This window comes from Triturus cristatus, chromosome 1_2 (assembly GCF_964204655.1).
Source record: "Triturus cristatus chromosome 1_2, aTriCri1.1, whole genome shotgun sequence".
NCBI lineage: Eukaryota > Metazoa > Chordata > Amphibia > Caudata > Salamandridae > Triturus > Triturus cristatus.
The window spans coordinates 542,810,751-542,832,345 of NC_140580.1; the positions used below are offsets into that span (position 1 = coordinate 542,810,751).

At 42.3% G+C, this 21,595-nt stretch overlaps 1 protein-coding gene across 2 annotated transcripts in view; it reads right to left on the reverse strand.

Moving 5' to 3' along the window:
* Nucleotides 1–21,595, reverse strand: part of ANKRD2 (ankyrin repeat domain 2) — a 78,756-nt gene that overhangs the window by 36,602 nt on the left and 20,559 nt on the right. For both annotated transcript variants that reach the window (XM_085615009.1, XM_085615007.1), the window contains exons 2-4: nt 16,616–16,723; nt 1,185–1,346; nt 812–919 (exon numbers count right to left, since the gene is read on the reverse strand). In XM_085615009.1, the coding sequence (XP_085471135.1) occupies nt 812–919; nt 1,185–1,346; nt 16,616–16,723 (378 nt within the window). The remainder of the gene's footprint in view (nt 1–811; nt 920–1,184; nt 1,347–16,615; nt 16,724–21,595) is intronic.

Here is a 21,595-nt window from a genome sequence, read left to right on the forward strand (position 1 = left end):
TATAAAGAACTTTATTTTGATATAAATACAACCTTGTGTCTTTGTGTGGTGGGGTGGTGATTATTGTGTAAGGTATCTTGAACGCTTAACCTAATGCCCTCTGGAATCTAGCCTGACTGCTTGCGCCACGTTACCTAGAGGGTGAGCAGGGGTTATTTTTAAAGAGGTAATCCTACGCCCTGACTTAGAGGAAAGGGTCCCTGCTTGTCGCAAGTGCATACCTGCGCCAACCAGAGACCCCGGATTCTAACAGGAACTGACACAATAATCTGTGTATCATTAGCGTATGATAACACCTGCCTCCCAAAAACCTGAACTATATCTGCAAGTGGGGACACATAGAAGTTAAAGAGCGTGGAGCTTAATGATGAGCCTGTGGCATTCCACAAGGCAGGGAAAAAACCTCAGAGTACAACTGCTGTAACATCACCCGCAGCCAACGATCCCTGAGGAAAGAAGTTCCTGGCCCATTGCAGAGATGAAGAAATAAACGCCTAAAGAGATAAAGCTGTGAGATGCATTCTCCAGGATTCTAGTGCTACAGAGAAAGCCGGCTGCCTCTCACTCTAGCCAATTGTTTCGACCTCTTGAAAGTATACCTGCTCTTTTGGAACCGTTGTCTATTGCAAGCAATATTCCTCTCAACACATAGATCAATCTTAAGTAACTCATGTAATCCCTCATATATATGCAGTAGGCTGGACTGTAATGAAACCAACTTCACAAATGCGGCCATTGGTCCATTCCCAATTGAGTAGTGAACAACTGTTATTTACTAAGGGTGCCTGATAGCTTCATTTTCCTGTTGTACCTCATCGCAGGTGTTTACTGAGCCGCCATCCTCAAGGAATCTTTCGATGATCTTTATTTTTCCCACTACAGCAGCTTTGAGGAATTCTTCTGATTCCACTGGACCCATCTGAGAAGACACAACCGAAGAAAGAACTGTGATTTTTGGTGTATTTTGCAGTATCTACAAAGGGAACCATTTGTTTTAGTACTCTTGGCGCAAAACAAACTCCTTGTCGCGACTTCATTGGTCTAAACACTAGACTGTGACAGAACAATAGTGATTCGGGAAAAGGACCCTGGGTCCCAGACTGGAATTACTGAGCATGTTTAATGAAGGTGGATATAAATCAAACGCGTGCTAAAATATTGCTGAAGAAGAAAAATGTACTTACAATTTCCTCATTCAGCGGTGGGAGCTCCACGACGGACACCCTCGACCTCCTCTTCTTTTTCTCTTTTCTTTGCTTCCTTAACTCCATCAGGTTTTCGATGCCACCAACATCCACAATCTCCCTGCGCAAGTCCAAGGAGGTCTTCCTGACCCGCTCTTCTGCCTACAGGGGTTACAGGCAGTCTGTGAGTACAGGGATCTTTAATGTGGCGGGTGATGCAGCAGCAGAGGGGAGACATCACAAAGACACTAACGCAGAAACAGCGTAAATATATCAGTGCCTCAAAATCACAGCTATTTTATTATAAAATGACAAGAAAGCAAGATACCAGGTGCATTATCATTCACTTACTTTTACGAAATCTCTACTTTAACAGCCTCACCTAGTTAATTTTGTAATTGGAAACACATACAAAGTTGTATTCTGTTTAACATCCAGTTACCACCACCTTTCAATGGTCTTAATTGTCATCTGCTAGTCGCAGACTAATAATGATGACATAATGAGTTGATACAGCACTGAGGAATTTCATATTCCAGCATTGCTATCAGTCCGTAACCATAATTAGAGCGGCATAACATTTCAGGCATACCGGCACTATGAGACCTAGGCAGACACCATGCGCCCGTTGCCTGCAGCTTCACTGCCATATTACCAGTTCACATTCTGCTGCATTGACTTGACCTTCCTGAAGTTGTGTGCTAAATGCTTTACTAATTAGGCTGGGTGTTCTAATATTATCCTATTGAAAAAACTGACTTTGAATGCTTCTTAGTCGCTTCTACATGACATGTTGAGGTTGCATACTGGAGAGAATCATTCCTCAGCATTCTTGTCGGCTGAGAGAGATGACATCAACACATAGGGCCTCATATACAAGAAAATGACACCTGCGTCACGCGCAAGCCATTTAGCTGCGCCGTGCTGCGTCAATTTCAAAGCACAGGGATGTGTCGTATTAACAACAATACTACGCATCCCTGTGCTTTCTCCTGTGCTGGCGCTCAACTGGATGCCATACGCCAGGGCAGGCACCCATGCGTCATTTTGCAAAGGTGCCTGCGCTTTGGGGATTATTGTTTTTGTGCAGGAAGGGAGACCTTCCTGCAGAAAAATAAAAATAATTGCATTTTCCTCTTTCTATGTGTGCTGCAGAATGCCGCATTTACAAGGTCATGAAAAGTCACGCAGGATGATTTTATGAAACCTTGTAAATATGAGCAAGCCCATTGTGCTGCATCAAAAAAAGTGACTCACCGGCAGTGCGATGGGCTTGTAACTAAGCCCCCATGTATTTAGCAGCAGACATGAAAAAAAAAGGTGTATGGGTGTTTTCGGCCATTAATTACTTATTACTATTCACCTCATGTGTTTCTTGCTGTCACATTCTTATCTCCATTGTACCTCTGTCACACTCTTAGCTCCAGTAATACTAGTGCTCCATGCAGTAGTACTTCCTTAAAACCTGCATGTGTCTGCAATGATGTCCAGCTATGTCATATGTCGATCTTAGTGGTGAATTTCATGAGAATCACTCTGTCCCTGGGATTTTAGATGAGCAGCACAATTAAAAAAATATGGAATACTTATTTTACCAGTTATATTTTAGGTGTGGGATGCTAGGTTTGTAGGTGTATAGGGTAGGAAGTTAATTAGTTAATAATTGAATAACAATTATTCACTAATTGATCATTCTTTTATTGAATAGTAATGTAAGTTGATTCATTTTTTTATTACATATATATTTTTTTGTTAATGAATAATTTTTATATTAAGAGTTTAATATTTTTTGCACATTCATGGTGTTACTTAAGTATGGATTGTGTTTTAAGTGAACTATTTTCCCTACTCTTGTTTGGACTGCAGTAGGAATAGTGAAATTAACCTCTTTCAAGTTCAAAACTTTCCCTACTATTGCGCTGTTTGGAGTTGGAATGGTAAATCTCACCCCTCAAAAATCCAAAGCTTTTCCTACAGTTTCACAGACTGGAATGGGAATTGTAAATTTCACCCCCCAAACTCCAAAACTTTCCCTACTGTTGTGCTGTTTGGAATAGGAATGGTAAACTTCACCCCTCTGAAATCCAACACTTTCCCTACTGATGCTCTGACCGGAGGGGAAATAGTAAATTTTTTCCTTCAAAATCCAATACTTTCCCTACTGTTGCGCTGACTAGAGTGGGAGTAGTGAACTTCACCCCTCTGAAATCCAACGCTTTCCCTACTATTACAGGGACTGGAGTGGGACTCCTAAGTCCAACACCTTCTCTACTGTTAAGATGTTTTACCCCTCTGAAATCCAATTCTTTCCCTAATGTTGTTTGGAGTGGGAATAGTAGATGTCCTCTCTGTGAAGCCGAACACTCTCCCTACTGTTGCAGTTTGGAGTGGGATAGGTACATTTTACCCCTCTGTAGTTCATAATGTTGTTTAAATGGGATCTATAGCATTATTTGTTTTATTTTGGTATTTTATATTTTTTATTTTTACTTTTAAATGTATTTTTAATGTTTATAGTATTTTTTATAAATGTGTTTTTTTTGGATTTTTCATTTTTTAATACCTTATTTAATGTCCAGATGAATTAATATCTTTTTGCATATACAGGTTTTTTATATTTGCTATGGTTTTATTGTCTATGTATGATATATTAATTTTAATATAATTTTTAAGCTATTAGTACAAATATATATATATATATATGCATATATATATATTCAAAATAATAGATTTAAAATAAAAAGGATTGTCATGCTAATGATTTTTATTAATTATATTATATATATATATATATATTTAAATAGTTATACATTTAAAATCTAGCAAATTATTATAATGCAAAATACATATTTGTATTATGTTAATGATGTTTTATTTTATATATATATATATATACATATATATATAAACATAATTAATGAAAATATTTACTTTAGTTATATTAATTTTAATATGATTATTCATTTTTTGTACAAATATATATTAATATATACATATACATGGTTTTTATTAATTAGATTATCTATATATTTTCACAGTAATACATTTAAAATATAGACAATTGATATAATGTATTTAAAATTTTGTATTGATTATGTTACACTATAGGTACATATATATATACACACACACACACACAAATATATATATATAAATATATATATATATCCAAAAACAAGTGTCGCCAAACACTGCATGCCTGCCTAATGTGCCAGTGCCTGCCGTGGTAGCGAGACGCCACAAATCCAGGAAGAGAACTCAAACCACAAAGGAATGAAGCGGCACACCATCCATTTGCCGTGGAAATTTTATTGCTCACAAACAACGTGTTTCAGACGTACAGGCCTTTGACAAAAGCCTTTACGGCTGAAACGCGTTGTTTGTGAGCAATAAAATTTCCACAGCAAATGGATGGTGTGCCGCTTCATTCCTTTGCAGTTTGAGTTCTCTTCCTAAATATAAATATATATATATATGTTTATACAAGTATACATTGATAAATATAGTGTTAAATATGAGTGGAATATAATGAGTTTATATCAAAATTATATATTATAATTAGGGCTCCCGGTTTTCCGTTTAAACAGATTTTTACATATAAATACAGACGGGAAACAAGATTTCCTTTGTCTGTATTTATATTTAAAAACGGGAAAATACTAGCACATTTTGCTGCGCTGCTGTGCTCCAGCAGAGAGTTGCAAAACAGGATGGTATGGTAATTGTTTCACAGAGTAAGCAGTGCGTCTGGTGTTCTCAGTATTTATGGGGTGAGAAAAAGCCATTCAAGTTAATGAGTTAATGTCGCGGGGGGGAGGCTAATTCTTCTATAAATTCAACATACTCCCTGCGTGTTAAATAAAACCGGGTCTGACGGACAGAAAATATACATGTGTAATACAATCTCTGTGTATCCCAGAGTCACTAACCAGCATGTATGAAACACATTGTGGGAAGTTACAGTATTTGCATAAAACTGCTTAAAGCTCAAAAATGAAGAGCCCGGTGAATGCATGTATCACAGCGCTATATTCCGTGCACGGGAACGCACTGTGGCATGTTACCGTATTTTCTTAGAGCTCAGAAATGGAAAGCATGGCGAATGCACGTATGAAAGCGCTATATAACAGTGAATGGGGGATGAAAGACACTGTGGCAAGTATGAGAATGTATTTAGAGCTCAGAAATAGAAGGCAAGATGAATGAATTTATAACTTATTCACAGCGTGATATTCAAATGAATGGTGGAAGAAACACAAAGTTCAATACTGTTTAGAGCTGAGAAATGGAAACGCATGGTCAAGACGTATCACAGCGCTATATTCCTGTGAGTGGGGGGGGGGGGGTAAGTATGTTTCTCTTCATGCCTATTGTTGTTAGTGAGCAGATTCACGTTGCTTGATTACAGAGGTGCAACCAGAGCCAATATTCAGGGAGGGGCTGAGGGGGCTGATAAAAATTTCGGAGGGGGCGAATTCTTCTAGCAATAAGCAGAGTGGAGAGGCAGGGGCTCTAAGAAGGGATGAAAAAACAACAGAGCCTCGTTAGCAAGTGAATGGTCTTTTAAAGACCTGTGAAGTACTCGGGTGTGGCTGGCAGCTCAAAAACTGTCTGTGTGTGTGCCAGAAGCTGTCTCAACCCGGGCTGACACACACGACTGGGGAGGGGGAGGGGGGGTTAAGCCCGTTGAGCACTATAGGCGTTGCACGCCTGATGGATGTTCTCTCAACAAATAGACACAAAACGGCCTTAATTCTGCACATTTTCAATTTTGATGGGCGGTTCCCTGATCTTCTGGACTTAGAGGTAGGGAACTGATAAAAAAAATATAGTAAGCACAGCTGAGCTAATGCAATGTTGACATTTCGGGTGCACAAACTGATCATTATGCTTATATAAAGGCAAACACTGCTCACGATATGCACCTTTGATATTTAACCTTCTCTTTCACACCTGCTTTTTAGTCCCTGCTAAATTATGATGTTAAAATATTCAGCATCTTTGGATTGTTTTTCGACCCTGCCTCCTACATCCCAGCTTCTCCACAAAGACTGTGGAATCTCAACCTGGTAGATGGCATTACAATAAAGGCTTCAAGTGCTTTGCACTTAAAACAAAACATTCATATTTTAGGCAAGAGACCACTAGTATCGTATGGTTTATTACTCTTAATTTAATTCTAAATGCTAAACGTTTTTTGCCTAAAATAATTAGATGGAAACAGCAGTGATTTCACTAGTAAATCTATATCACCTCAGAGGGTGTCTATACAACCAAACAGCAAGAGTCCTTATGATTGTGCTGAGATCAGACTTACTGCTAACTTAGATTAGACTCCCTATTCCATTGGTACCTAATATTTTGAATTGCTGTTAATGTGGATGTGGCACTCTGTGCCGATAACAGAAACTGCAAGGCTCTGAGAAAATGGCTTTTGATAGCACTTTTAGGCGTATTTGTGACATTCTACGAATGGCAAAGTTTTCAGATGAATGCATTGTGTTGACCAATAACAAACAAGTGCATGTGTGCATTGTCAATTTAAATAAATGTGGAAAAATACTAGCTGCAGCGTCGTCTTTTACTTGTGGGAGAAATAAATGTGAATAAATACAGATAAAATGCCCAAAAAATAAAAATGGATAAATACAGATGGAAATGGCAAAAAAATAAATACCATAAAACCGGGAGCCTTAATTATAATATTTCACATTTCCTACGTTAAAGTCTATTTATATTAAAAGTCAATATTTTTGTCTACATTTGGACAATATTAGTGTCAACGATGTTTTTTACAATAGTTTTGCACTTACCATTATAAATATAGGAGCACGAATATTGTGGTAAACGATAACTTAGACAAGATAGTTTTGTCAACAATATTGTTTACCATGATATTGTTTCAGTGATCCCTCTTAATTTATCTTTACTATATTGTGACCCCTGATTTTGTGGTTGCAAACCAATTATTTTACGAATCTCAAACTTTAGTACTTCAAAATCCGCTGATACATCAGGCATCATTTTGCTTCATGTATGTTACCTGCACATGCAGACACATCCTATTTTCCCCCTACATACAGCTGGGTATCTACAGCCACATGTACCAACAAACCCTCTCTGACTCAGTAGACTAGCATGCACTACCGGTATATGCATGGGAAGGTCAGAGAACGTTGTATACAGACTTCCCAGATGTCCAGTTTTGTATTGCATTTATTGCCTTCTCCAGTGCAACAAGAGGGCCTTCCCCTGCTCCTGTATATGTTACCCTAGTTGTGTTGGCTTCCTACATTTGCTTTCGATGAACCATTGTGTGCACTTCATCCTTGCCCTTTCCACAAGCCGTTACTTTGGGTGATTCCACCAAATAAGTTCTCACTGCCCTTCCCATATTTCCTTTTCCTCTAGTGTGTGCTTCCTGCACGTGATCCTTGTGCCCTTCCCATGGGCTTTTCCAGTGGTCCATTACTCTGGCACCTGTGCCCTACTTGCCCCTTCCACAAATGGTTCAGCAGCACAGTTCAGCACTACATACATCCTCTTTGGGGACTTAGTCACTAGGAGAACATGCTGGAAGAGCACTATTACCTCTCGTATGTACTCCTGCATACCAGGTAGGTGTCTAGTAGGACATTCTCTGTTGTACAGTTCCTTCAAGTGTGTAGGGTTTGTATTACATTGTAGTTTGATGAACTCCATGTATGAACTCTCTTCAGGATGTGTGGCCAGGTACTTCTCTGATCTCGACAATCCCACTGCTCAAAAAACCACACACACAGGAGAGCCTAGTGCACCAGCCAACTCTTGGAGAGGTCTGAGAAGGAACGGACAGTTGCTAACCTTCGGAGAAGATGCTGGCTTGGCTACCAGGTACCCTGCTTCAGTACTAGAGTCCATTGTCTTGTGTACAACATACCCTTATTTCCCCCTCGACTGAAACTAATATAATGGTAATAATGGCATGTGAATGGTGGTTCGGAAAACTATTAATGGAAAGTTTGGCTGCAATAAGCTGTCACGTCATACATGTTCATGCTCTGATTCAATAGTGCTAATTTCTTTGTCAGCTTTGTATACATGGTTGTACTTTGGGGTGCTTAGAAAAAACAGATAGGGTGGTGTCTTGTGTGATGGTGAGCTGTCACTGTGCTTCTCTCATGTGTGATCCATTCTATGTAGCTCCTGCACGAGATTGTTCCTTTGATTGCTATAGCAAGGCTGATGAAGATTATACAGGCGAAAGCCCAAACTAGGTTAGCGGTTTCAACATGGTAAAGTCTTTTCTTCCCACCCTATGAGAATGGAAGCTCATGTGGTGGATAGGTTCCCTCTTTTTCTGATCAATGGTACTCCCGAATAGCCTGAGGAGAGGACAGGCAGATGGGTGGTAACTTTACTGACATTCCCCTGAAAGCAGAGATTAGCAAATGAGCAGCATCAATTCTTTTTACCTATTGAGTAGGACCTTTAGGTTCTGTTTCTCCTGTTGTGCATTAGCAGCAGCAACAGATTGTGGGTCAATACAGGAAGAGGACACATCCAGGAGGGCAGAGAAACAGCACTAGGTGAATGTTACATCTAGTACAGTAAATGCTGAATAATCATAGTATGCTCATTCATTATTGTTATGCATGTTTCATCACGTTATATCATTACATTGCACTTTCCCTCCACCCCTCCGCCTTTGTAAATGGAGCGTTCTGTAGAATATTGTGATAGGGAGTTATATGGCAGGTAGGACCTGCACCCTCCTATTTGGTTGGATGGGCTTTGACAGAAATGTTCCAATAAACGGCTTAGGCCCTGGTTACGATGACGGTTGGAGTTGCCTATGACCAAAAGCGTTTCTGTGAGGGAACAGCCCGACCATAGCTCGGCGGTTCCAAACACCTAATTACGATGCGACCGCACATGGTGTGGTCGCAAACTCCCGTTGCTCTATTGGAGCTTGTGCGGCGGGCGTAAACTGCACGCAGCACAAGCTCCCATTGCGAAATGGGAGTTTGTGAAAATTCCTGCACCGTGTGGCAGTCACATGGTGCAGGAATTTTCAGGGGGGCACCAAAGGTGCCCACCCCCCAGGCCCAGATGCGGAGGGCCAGGGGGGCAGTGGCCCTGCTAGGGGCCCCAATGTCTCTTTCTGACAGCCTCTCCATGCCGGAAAGGCCGACATGGAAAGGCTGTCGGAAACTGACACTTTTAAAGAACCAGTCTATCGACCCTACCATTACAGCATAGTTTCAGACTATTTCTCTTTTCCCCTTTTCTTCAAATTCTACTAAAAGCGTAAACATAATTAGCACAGCAATGCTGGTAATGGTACTCAACGATCTACATCTTTATTTAGAAGAAGCTAGTTCTGCATCCCTGGTGCACTTAAACATCTCAGCAACATTTGACACTGCTTCTGATTTTATTCTTCTTGACTTTTTCTGCGAGATGGGGTGTGAGATATCAAACACTTGACTGCATTTGTTCTTTCTGTCCAGCTGCTCAAGGTTATATCCCTTCCTCTTTAAAAATAAGAATCCAATTTCATCCTTATGGGGTTACTGGGCTCTGCCCTGAACCTGACGTTATTTAAAATCTATGTTGCCCCTCTTGCAAGACTAATTCACTCCTTCCGTGTCACTTTCTCTCCTTACTCTGATGGTACCTGTCTTACTGTCAACCGTAGTGGTGACAATAAGTTCAAGTAAGAATATTTCTGCCTTTTAGAACAAGAATATCCCCTCCATGGTTTATGGTCTGTTTTCCAGACCTCAATGTCCAGCAGAATGTGAATCTGGTATCCCACATTTTATTTTGGCCCTGCTGTCTCACTAACCTAAGGTGTGTGCAATGGACTAGGCCTGTCACTGAAGATGCAAGGTCCAGGACCTGCCCTGAACCTGAAGGGGCACACTAAGCATGCCCTCATAGTGGATGGATAGTTGCCTGCTGAAAGAGGAAAAGAGCATGCCTGGCAGTAGGAGAGTCTGTCCAGCACAAGAAGCCCACCATGTTCCCAGTTTGAGAATCACCCCAAGAAAGTGGACTGTATTGCATGGCAAAGCCAGTAGCTACTTTCCTGATTTCTTTATGTAGTTCTGGCTGAGAACTGACCCCAAACACTTACCCACTTGAGTGTGACTGTGTCCTCTGTGAGCTGCAAGCTAATGCTGCAGATGCCAGCAGCCTATTGGCCTGGGAGGCAGCAACTACTCGTCACTGCTAGAGGAAACTGGTTGTCCTGGAAGGCAGCATCTGGTGAAGAAGCTGTGCCATGACCCCAGACATGCAGTGCTTTGATCGTCCATCAATCCTGATGCATCATCACTGAGTGGAGTCAGAGGGCCCGAGAGACCGCAACAGCTGGAGGAGCATTGTCATGACACCCGGACCTGCTGCGTTGTAATCTGTAGTAAATTACTTGTTAGCTATTCTCCACTGTACTGCTCTGTTAGAATGTTGCATGACATCATAGAATGCCTGAGTGCCTCTCTGGGTGAGATTGTCAGTTGGTCAACTCAGGCTGAGCTGTTGGGAGCTTGCTCCTGGTGGGGCTATCTTTGTATCATCTTTCTACTCCTGTTATCCTGACCACCTATGTTGGAACCAAGCTACTAATAAAGAAGTATCCTACATGTACATATGGACTCTGTATCTTCCTTTACAACAATTTTGGCGACGATCTGAAGAACTGACACGTGAATTAAGGAGTAAAGACTACTAAGGAACCAAGGAACTAAAGCACAAGGAACTAAAGACTTTAATAATTTTCAAGACGTCAATTGAAACTTAAAGGTAACGCCCTGGTCAGCCCCACCAGTGTCCTGTACCATCTGGACAGCCTGCAGCCTGGGCGTTTGTCTTCAAATTACTGAGGAGCCTGCTGTCACCTGTAAGACTTCAATAGTGAATATTCTTTTTGCCAACAAGCCTGCCGTGTTTTCTGGCTTTCCACACCAGTGTCCTGTAATCTTTGTAGCCTGCAATCTGAGCGTTAGCTATCCTAGCCGTTATCTCCCCAGCAACAAGCCTCCCTGCCTGCATGGAGAGTATCTCAGTTTCTTGAGCCAGATTGTTTTTAACTGTGTGGGGCTTAAACGACAACGACAAGCACTCTTGGTATGTGCAATTTGGAGCTGTAATTTATTGGGCACAGTGACTACTTCAAACGGCTTTCACCAACCTAACAAGAGGATTTGGCAAAGTGACTCGCGGTACCAGTGGTGGCACCTTGTGTGAAATCGCGCGTCTTCTGAGGTAATGGCACATTTTATTTTCAAGGTTCTATCTTTTAAAAGTAGACTCTGACGGCAGCGCATCGTTTGAATTCTGGTCTGTGCTCGCGCTTCTCACCGTCTTTCCAGTGTCACGCGGATCCTCGGGCATGGTGACGTCCTTCTCCCTTCTTGCCTCTAAACTACTTTGTGACGCATGACTGCAACAGCGCGCCGTGAGCCACCCCTGCGCGGCGTCAAAAACGTGCCGCCATCTTGTGCTTGGTAACAGCACATACAGAGTCTTTTGGTATTCTATGGTGAAGTTTTCATTGCCAACCACGTTTATGTTGCTCGAGCGGTTGAAACTACTTTAATCAGAATCGCCATAGACTGCGGCATCCTGACAACGGACACAGATATGTTTTCCTTTCCTACAGTTGATTTCAGTTCTCCGTCGAGTTTCTGACACTTGGCATGCGGGACCTAGCCTTTTACCACATTGAGGACATTGGTCTGTGTATTACGGTTGTGTACTGTTCTTGATGCCAGTGCAGCAAGTGAAGGACGCAATACATCGGTTCAACAGGATATAGAACTCCTGGTTCCATTTTGGTCTCTGGCTACTGTATGGATTTGTCTGTCGAAATCTCGGGTGAGAGATCGCTCACCGGAGCTCCTTCTTTTTAATTGCCTATATTGTTAATTTATCTATCGGTCTGTAACTTTCTTTTGGGTGCGCACTCAGTTTATATTATAGTCTCTTCGGTGGGCAGTTTATGTTTAGATGTTTCTAGGCGGTCTCTGCCTCAACTCTAGTTTCTTTTAGTTGTACTGGGGTGTACCCTTGTTAGGGGAGGTTCTGTCATTCGTGGGTAGTCATTGCCCTGTTTCAGTTCGCAAGGTGAGTACCTTAGGGTGTACCCTGCCATGGGGAGGTCTGTTGTTCCCTTGGCGTTTTCCCCTTATTCTATGTAACTTATGGTGTACCCATCTCTTTGGGGAGGTTGTGGAGGTAGTCGATGTCTGTAATTTCTCAGTCTTCATACATAGAGTGTACCCATTTCTTTGGGGAGGTTGTGGGGGTGATCAATGCCTCTAATCTACTTTTCAGTTTTCCAGGGTTAGTACCCTGTGGTGTACCCTTCTAGGTGTAAACTAGTTAGGGGAGGTGGTTGAGGTTGCGTTTGTAGGTAGTCAATGCCTCATGTCAGTTCCCAGGGTTATTGCCCTGTGGCGTACCCTACCTAGGGGATGTTGTGTGTTGTGAAGTGTTTAATTTGTAGTGTACCTGTCCCTATGGGGAGGTTGTGGGGGTAATCATTGCCTCTAATCTAGTTTTTAGTTTTCCAGGGTTAGTACTCTGTGGTGTACCCGATTTAGGGGAGGTGATGTTGTTTTTCAAGATATCTACCCTGTCGTGTACCCTGTCTAGGGGAGGTTTTCTTATTTTCAAGGGTTACTACTCTGTGTTTTTGGCGAAGGTTGTTTGGTTATTCCCAGCGTTATCAATGGGTCTTCTTTTCATGTTGACACTGTGCTCCGGTCGAAGTCCGCCTCCATGGAACTCGTGGCCAAGGGTTTCATGTTTGAAGGACTTTGAGTGTGACGTCTTTTTGTGTTTAGATCTCTTTCGTTACTCCTAGTGGATTTTAAGTGTCAGCATGCCTTCTAGCCTAACCAGGGGAATCTTTGTTTCTTTCCACTGTATTTTCTCTCTAGTGTCTTTCTGGTTGAGGTTGCACTCTTCTGGCTAACTAGAGTGAATCCTCGTGGTACCTTTTATTGAGGATGTTGTTTTCTCCCTAGGGCCTGGTTTACACCCACCTTTGGTTAACAGGGTGTCTACCCTGTGGTGTACCCGCTTTTGGGGAGGTTGTGTGGGTGACCGCCCTTCTTGGTTGCATTGGTTTCTCATCTAAACCATGTTTTGTTTTTCCCTGAGGGAGGGGGATGGGGCGTGTGGTAATGTTGTTTGCAATTTTTAGTGTTTAGCTTATTTTTGCATCTTAAGATATTTCTGTTCATGCCAGTAAAATTCATGATACCTCATGCAATACACCTGTGGATATGTGCACCTCATTGTTGCACCTTCTTGCTAAAGATTTATTGAGGTATCTTATTTGTCTTTACTTTTACTTCTGTTGTTCCCTAAGGAAAGAGGTTGTGTAGTAAATTACTTGTTAGCTATTCTCCACTGTACTGCTCTGTTAGAATGTGGCATGACATCATAGAATGCCTGAGTGCCTCTCTGGGTGAGATTGTCAGTTGGTCAACTCAGGCTGAGCTGTTGGGAGCTTGCTCCTGGTGGGGCTATCTTTGTATCATCTTTCTACTCCTGTTATCCTGACCACCTATGCTGGAACCAAGCTACTAATAAAGAAGTATCCTACATGTACATATGGACTCTGTATCTTCCTTTACAACATAATCCTTAATCAAAGAGGGTGAAAACGGAGAGTGTGACCTGCGCGTGTCACCGACCCAATCTGCTCAAGCACCACAATGCTTCAGCCATGACTGGAGCAGAGGACTGAGACCCGCTCCAAGGAAGTTCAACGCAAGGACTTATGCCCTCCATAAACCTTGGGTAAGAACTATTGACCGAGTTACACATTCGAAGCCCGTAAGAACAATGACCTGATCTGCCGCTGTGCCTAAATCATGACTCTAACACAGATTATGAGCACTGTAACCTTTAGGGTCTCAAGGGTGGGGTCAGAATGCTGAAACAATGGGTTGCAGAGCTTACTAAGGATGCAACCAGGGATACAGCCCTGTATTTGCTAACTTAATTCCACTCTATAGTATTTAGTTTCATTATTTTATTAGCGCATTTGCTTTTCCTAAAAGACAAGCACTGAGCTGGACATTAAGTTATTGTTTGTCTGTCGGCTAGTTGTTGAGTTCTGAGCTTTTACCCCTGACAATAACATCATGAGATGCATTGGACTGCTTGGCCTTGCTACCCTCATAGTCAAGTGTGGAAAGAGTTTTACTTGGGTAAATTTGCAGAGCAATAGTAGGATGGACCCCAGCACATCAGTAGCGACGGACCTCAACCACCATGGGTGGGAACCAGTAGCTGCTGTCTACCCTGCATGCCCCAGAACTGCGTCTGACACAGCCATTTTGAGTATTAGTGTCTTCATTGGCTCTCAGTGACTGTCTTGAATAGGGCTGGCTACTAAATTCACAAGCTATGTATGTTAAAAAAAATAGACATTTATTTTTAAAATGTCAGTTGAAGGAACATTGTGGTTATGACTGCTAAACTAAAAACCAAAACAATTTTCCACCTCTTGGGGCCTAATGTACTATTCCAATTCACAAACCAGGGATGTGCAATTTGCAAACTACCCGATTTGTGAATGGGAATGTAATTTGCAATGCGACCTCTGTACTAACCGGCTGAATTGCAATTGGCGGAGGTAGCAAAATGACCTTTCTAATTAGGTGTGTTGCAATTTGCAACCCTCTGTGATTGGCTGCCTGTGCAGGGACAGAGGCTTGCAAGAAAGAGCAGATCTCCGTCCCTGCATTTGTATTCCCAAAGAGGAAACTATTTTTTTAAAGTAGCAAATGTCCATTAAAGGGGCCGTTGCTGCTTTAAAACAAAAAGTTTCCTGTTTTGGAAGACATCACCCAACATGATTCTCAAAGAGGAAGGGATCCCCAGGGTAGCCCTTTCCCATTGCAAATCAGTAGCCACCCCATTTGACATTTTTGGAACTGATCAGCTGGAAACAATTGACACGTATCATACCAATTGGAAAGGAACAACCATTTTACACCCCTTCCTAGATTCAAAATGGGTTTAGTACGTAGGAATGACCATTTTGTGGTCCCAAACCCTGTGATTTTGCAGCTCCCTCTGTAGCCACAAAATACCTTTGTGAATCATGCTCTTAGTAGTTGCCTAAAAAGCTAATGTAAGAAAGTTTTGCAGTGATTTTTAATACATATTTATTTTGAATCCTACACTGCAAACTCTACATCCTACTCTTGTTTTCGAAAACCTGATTGTGAACAGGTTCTTCCCTTTAACATTTGTTCTCTCGTATAGAAATAAATACAGTTATTTCCAGCTCTGTACTTCACAGGAGACAAAGGCGACACACAGAGAAGCCCCAAGGCAGAGGAAGGAAAGCAGCACAGCCAGTGGAAGGGCAGGCGGGGACAAGACAGTACCTATTACGCTATTATTTACAGTCTAACGCTTTAATTCACAGTTCTCTTCAAGCTTCATTTTACTGCTCAAAATTTGTGCATTTTTATCTGCAGGGAGGGGTATCATGAGAAGTACATTGACCATTTTAAAGGGTATTTAGATACTTGCCTTACAACCAGGTATGCGGTGCTGCAGGTAGGGTCTAAAGTGAGTGACATTTCTACAAAGTTGTTTAATGGGTGAATGGGAACTGCTCCACCAAATAACTACAGGTTCTCCATTTCCTATTTTTGGTAGTTCTCTCTAAAATGTCGGGGAACAATATAAATGTACAATATGACCATCCACGTATTGCCCCTTCTCTTTTCCTTCAATGTGCCTCTTATAAAAAAAATGTATACACTGCTCCCAAACAGAGAAGTATGAAGATACTTTGCTCACAGCTCATTTCATATATTTCGATTGTGCGGTTTAAAAAAATGGGTATTTACTGCTCTTATGTCAGAGCATTGAAGAACCAGGCTTGAAGCCTTTGTTCTGGTGGACCCTGAGCCACCATCTCCGTCTGGTCTTCGGAGACTCAAAGAAGGCACTTTACGGTCTGCCTTCTCGCGCCTCTCTGAGGTTAGTGCAGACCTGAGGGAGAAGAGTAAATGGGAGAGGAGCTCCTGTGCCGCCAACCAGTCGCACGTCTGCAGAGATCTGGACTGACAGGGGAACATTGTCAATGTTGTTGAATGCCTCTTGTCGAGCCTTAGACACCGGGGCCACGACTTTCCATTCTTACATTGGAAGTGGAGAGTACTGCTTCAAGTGGGGAGGTGTGAGCACCCCCACTATTGACAGCTACCCCACTGCTCGCCTTGACCTGATTCACACTAGTGAACACAAGAAGAGACCTGTGATAAACGAATAATCGATTCAATCACATATAGGCAGCGATTTCATGTGGGTGACTCTTGCCTGTCTATTTTGTGATGTACATAAAATCACATCACTTGTCATTTTAATTGGATAAAGTAAAGGGCAAACTTTGGCACTAGGATTCTTACCTTAATTCTGGCAACTTCTCGATCTAATGGATAATTGTACTTTTCTTCCTGAAGATCCAGGTTTTCAATGCTAACCAAGCCTGTTTTGCGGGTACGTCCTTTCATTTTCTATGTAGAGAAAAACATAAAAATATAATGTGTCAGTGCTAAAGCAGATATACTCATGTAAGGGGCACATTGACATTGAGATTCTCAATCAATCAATCATACGGTACTTGTATACCGTGGCTTATCACCCGTGAGGGTATCCAGGCGCTGGGCAACGAGTTTCAGTCGAACAGCCAGATCTTGAGTCCCTTCCTGAAGTCTGTCAGCGAGGGTGAAGATTCTGCTTGGCAAGTCCAAATGTAAGATGTCAGTAACATTGTTAGGCCACGGCGGAGACACAGAGGTGCCCCCAATGGTTCAATGTGGTCAAGACCTTGGTAGAACTGGGATACTGAAACAGGAGTGTGCACTCATTTCATGTGTACATTACCCATTTGCCAAAACAGTTGCTTACATGGTAAGACTATGAGCATGTTATTTTAAGTAGTCAAATATATTCAAATATAAGTTTAAAATACTCCAAAAAAGTTCACATATGTAGACCACAATTCCCCTATCCATCACTCCCACAAACTGCTTCTTTGGGAATCTTCCATATTACTTGTACCCAATTCCCTTAATTGTAAGGTATCCATAACGCCTTCATTCAATTCTCTCACTTTATAATAAATAAATAAGACAACTTTGCCCAAGTAACCTGTTCTCAATCAAAATAGTTCAAGGTCAGATTGTTAAAGCCCCTGATAACAGAAATGAATTGTATCTTATATCAATCCAGACCTCCACTCAATAATCTGAAAGCATCTTGACTCAATGCTGAAAAATAAATAATTTATATTGTGCGTACTTTCTGACTGTCATCAGGTTTTGATTTTATCAATACATGTGCAAATAACCATCTTCCCACATTCAGATTATTTGTATCTATATTTATTGCATGATTATTCACAGCAGGAATCTGAAATTACTTCAGTCGATTTAGCCTTCAAGCCCAACTAGTACCATTATCTAGAGCAAATACAGTCTAGGACTACTGAACAATGTCGCGTATGTCATACACAGTGAAGGTACTAGAAAAAGCATCTGCCATCCAACTTCAACAACCTCTTACACGCCACAAGGTCTGTGGTGATGGATAATCCGGGCGCAATCCTACACAGAGATGGAGACTGCCTGCTAGGGCAGAAGGAGGCTCTGGTGTTTATTGCAAGACTACATTTACCGGGTGTTAACTTCAGTTGACTCCAGCGACTAGAAGAGACATCCCACACTCAGAGCAAGGTCACTCCTGAAAGGATCACTCCTTAGATATAGCCCACTCACAAAGAGAAACATGATCAATCCTTTTTACAAACAAGGACTATATTGCGTATGCCAAGGTATGGAGCTTGTGAGATCCACTGACCAATGTCTTTCAAACTAGGAGCAGTAGCACAGTAGGACCAAGTCCAGACAAATATCACACAAGGTTATTTTCCAGTTGTATTTTATTTTACTACGGAGCTTCCCAAAGAAGGGGAACGACTTGATGTTGAGAAAAATGAATAACTTAAAAATAAAAATGAAATTCAATGTAGACTCTGCAATACTTTCAACTAGATAAGCTACGGGGAATCAGTAAAAAGAAGAACTGTGATTCTGAAAAGAGATGGCAGTGCTATCTTGGAGGTCTAGGGAATCACAGCGGACGATGAAAAGAAAAGTACAATAGGTAAACCAAAGAGGAGCTTGGGTGCTTACCAGTAGAACAACTTCACAAAGAGGAGAAAAGAAGAACGGGCAAAGTACAGCTGTTGAACCCATACTTTTGTTGTGTATTCTCAAGCGATAGAACGAAGGGCCTAGATGGGCTTCGGCGACGTGCGTGGCAGAGGATAGATGCTAGCCCTTATACAAGAGAAAGAATCTCATGGAAGGTGCAAGTCTTACAGATGGTGGAGTACTGGATCCGAAAGGGATACACAGTGGGTTACTAAAGGAGGTTAAATCTGGCTCCAGCGCTTGTTTGAGAAACGAAAGGTTGGGAGTAAATAAAGAAGGGCATGTGGTCACACCACAAGACTGAGAGTAGAGAGATCAGCTACTCCGCCACAAACAATGGAGAAACTGATATAGTCACAAATGGAAGAAGAATCAAACACATTAAAAACTAAGTTAAGAGATTCACAAAAACATGCTTTACCAGCCACTGTAAATTAAAATAATTATGTTTTTTGACTGAGTGAGATTAAAACAAAGCACAGCATTTAACAGGATCTTCAGTTAAGCCTGCTGCTCCATTGCCTCTGTAGGGGTGTAATACAGGCATTAAAATTACTTTATGTAAGGAACACAGTATTTACCTGCCAAGATAGCTCAGTGAGGTAAATATTTTCCACTGCCAATTGCATGTTACAAGTTTGAATTCTGGCAAGACCAACTCAGCTGTCCAGCTTGGGAGGTCAGTAAACTGAGTAACATTACATTAGGTATTAGTTCCAGGTGGTATTTACAGAACTTTAAGCAGGCATAACTGCACTCTTAACTGCCAAGATTTCAGATTGCTATGCGTGACATTTTCATAATTTCAATGTAATTATGAGCGACATTTCAATGACTATGAGTGACACTTTCTCGCCGACAAAATCAAACAATGAAGACGAGGGAAACATATATATCAGAAATTTAATCCATTTGAGCAATGAGAAACTCTAAGAAGATCTAAAAACTGCGGCAAAGCACCAGAAATGGAAGGGCACCAACCTAGTAAAAAAGCAGTAACTCACAACTAATCCTCATAAAATACAGTTTTGCAAACATCCATGGTTCATGTTCTTATGTGACAACTGTCACTAGACAAAACTCTGATCTCGCCCCAGCACTCCATTATTCACCAGAGTTACCTTGACCTTTTTATTGTTGCATGAAAACTCCTGGAGACAAAAACAATTTAGCCCACTGCCAGTTGGTCCATGTTATTTTTCTGGACCTTTGCAGAATCTTAAAACATGATTCTCTGGGAGAGGTGGCGACCATACTGGCCTATCCCAGTTCATTTTAACACCAAGCATTGCTTAGCTAGGGTGTCTTCATCGGGCCGGGTGGAGCATGGGGGTGACCAGGCCATGCTCTGCATTGCTGAATACTGCATGAGAGAACCTGCCTTAATCAGCCTGAGCTAAGCGGGCCTCCTGGCTCCTCCCTGTTAATCCTCAAATAATGCAGCATCATAAATTGGTACACAGGGTCTGTCCAGGCTCTCAGTCCCATGGGGGACTCTACTGTACAACAGACAGGACGTGAAAGGCCCCAGCGTGCAGAGTCACAGTCGCAGTCTGCAGCCTTGCAGATGTCTCATCAGCAGCCTCTAGCATTAATAATCGCCCGGTTTAGTACCTTTACACATTCCTTCAAAATACCCCCAGGTGAGGCATGAAGCCTGAAGGAACTGATGAGGGGTGGGACGGCCTCATTCCCTGGGACACTCCCATCTGTGGTGTACTAAGCAACCCAATTACATCATTGTAAGGCACCACCATCATAACTGTGTGCCTAATGGACTTCAACTTGCTGCACCTGCAAGAGCCTTTCTTGTGCTGGAGGGTTGGGTCTCTTAGGATGTTGAGCCATGCCGGGCAACAAACCTTTTGGCCCTATTGGCAGAACTGCAGGAGTGAGGCACTGACAGGGAAGCTGTGGTGGTAATGAGTAGGTAGGTCAGGTGATCAGCTGAACTGAACTTAATTGTGCAGAGAGATGCAGACAGCGACTCACTGCAATGCAGGGCTCTCAGCTGTACTAACTTTGCTTTTAAGAGCTCAACATTGAGCAAGCTTTTAGCTACAGAGAGCAGCTATGCATGCAGTCAGTCTCTACAAAGTTAAGTTCAGCCGTGCAAGTAAATTACATTAGGAAGCCAAGGAGAAGAAACAGTGAGAGACTCTTGGCTTACTCTCGGTCAGCCGCGAGCTCCATTGACGGTACAGGCCACCCACAACGACTCCCCCGGCACCATTCTGGGTAACTCCGCAACCGCGGTCCAGGTAGACACTCCGACCGACTCACATGTCATTGACTGCAGTGGACTGCAGAGAGGCTGCTGAGGCAGTCACCAACCATCACTCTCAGGCCACAGTCCAGTCCCAATCATTGCACTGGCCGGGCCACGCGGTGCGAGTTGTAGTAGCGGGCTCCAGGTGCGCTGCACTGCTAAATAACTTAAGCTATGCCGCGCCTGTCCACGGCATCTATGGTGATTGGGCAAATTAAATCATGGGATAGAATCGTGACATGATGTCAGTGATTGCCTCTGCCAGTGTCGGGTGAAACAATGTACCCAGCCACGAGCTGCGCCAGCCCCCAAGCCTGCCGCAAGCTACCAGCTAAGAGCTTTGGCAGTCAGTGGAGGTGCTAAATAGCAGCACTCAGGCAGAAAACTGAGGCACTATAAATGTGTGACAATGCATTTCATGCGGACCACCACACTAACATGCGTTAGTCTAACACCTGATGCTTGGTACTTGGCAGGACTGTGTACTATGACTACCTACATAAAAACAGGAAATTACACAGGGCAGGAGTGTTTCGGTGGAAGAATTCTATAAACAACTAAGATAGTTAATGAACTGGGTCTCTTGCCATCTGAGGGGGAGCATATGAACACTATAAGTGAATTAAAAATAAGTATTTGACAGACATGGGCAAGCACCAGATCTGAATATGGGTAAATATGAAGGCTACATAAGATATTTCTTTGGCACCAAGAAGTACTTGAAATAACAACTATGACCCACTTTCGATGTAGGCATTCCCTTGATAGCCCCTTTGGCCAAAAGAGCTTGCACTTCCTTCCATCAGATGGACAATGTTACCCTGTCAATCATTCTGGGGATAGTGGAAGGTGCAGCAGAGCAACCATGAAAAGTGAGGCATAACCCGTCTGTATAATTTGCA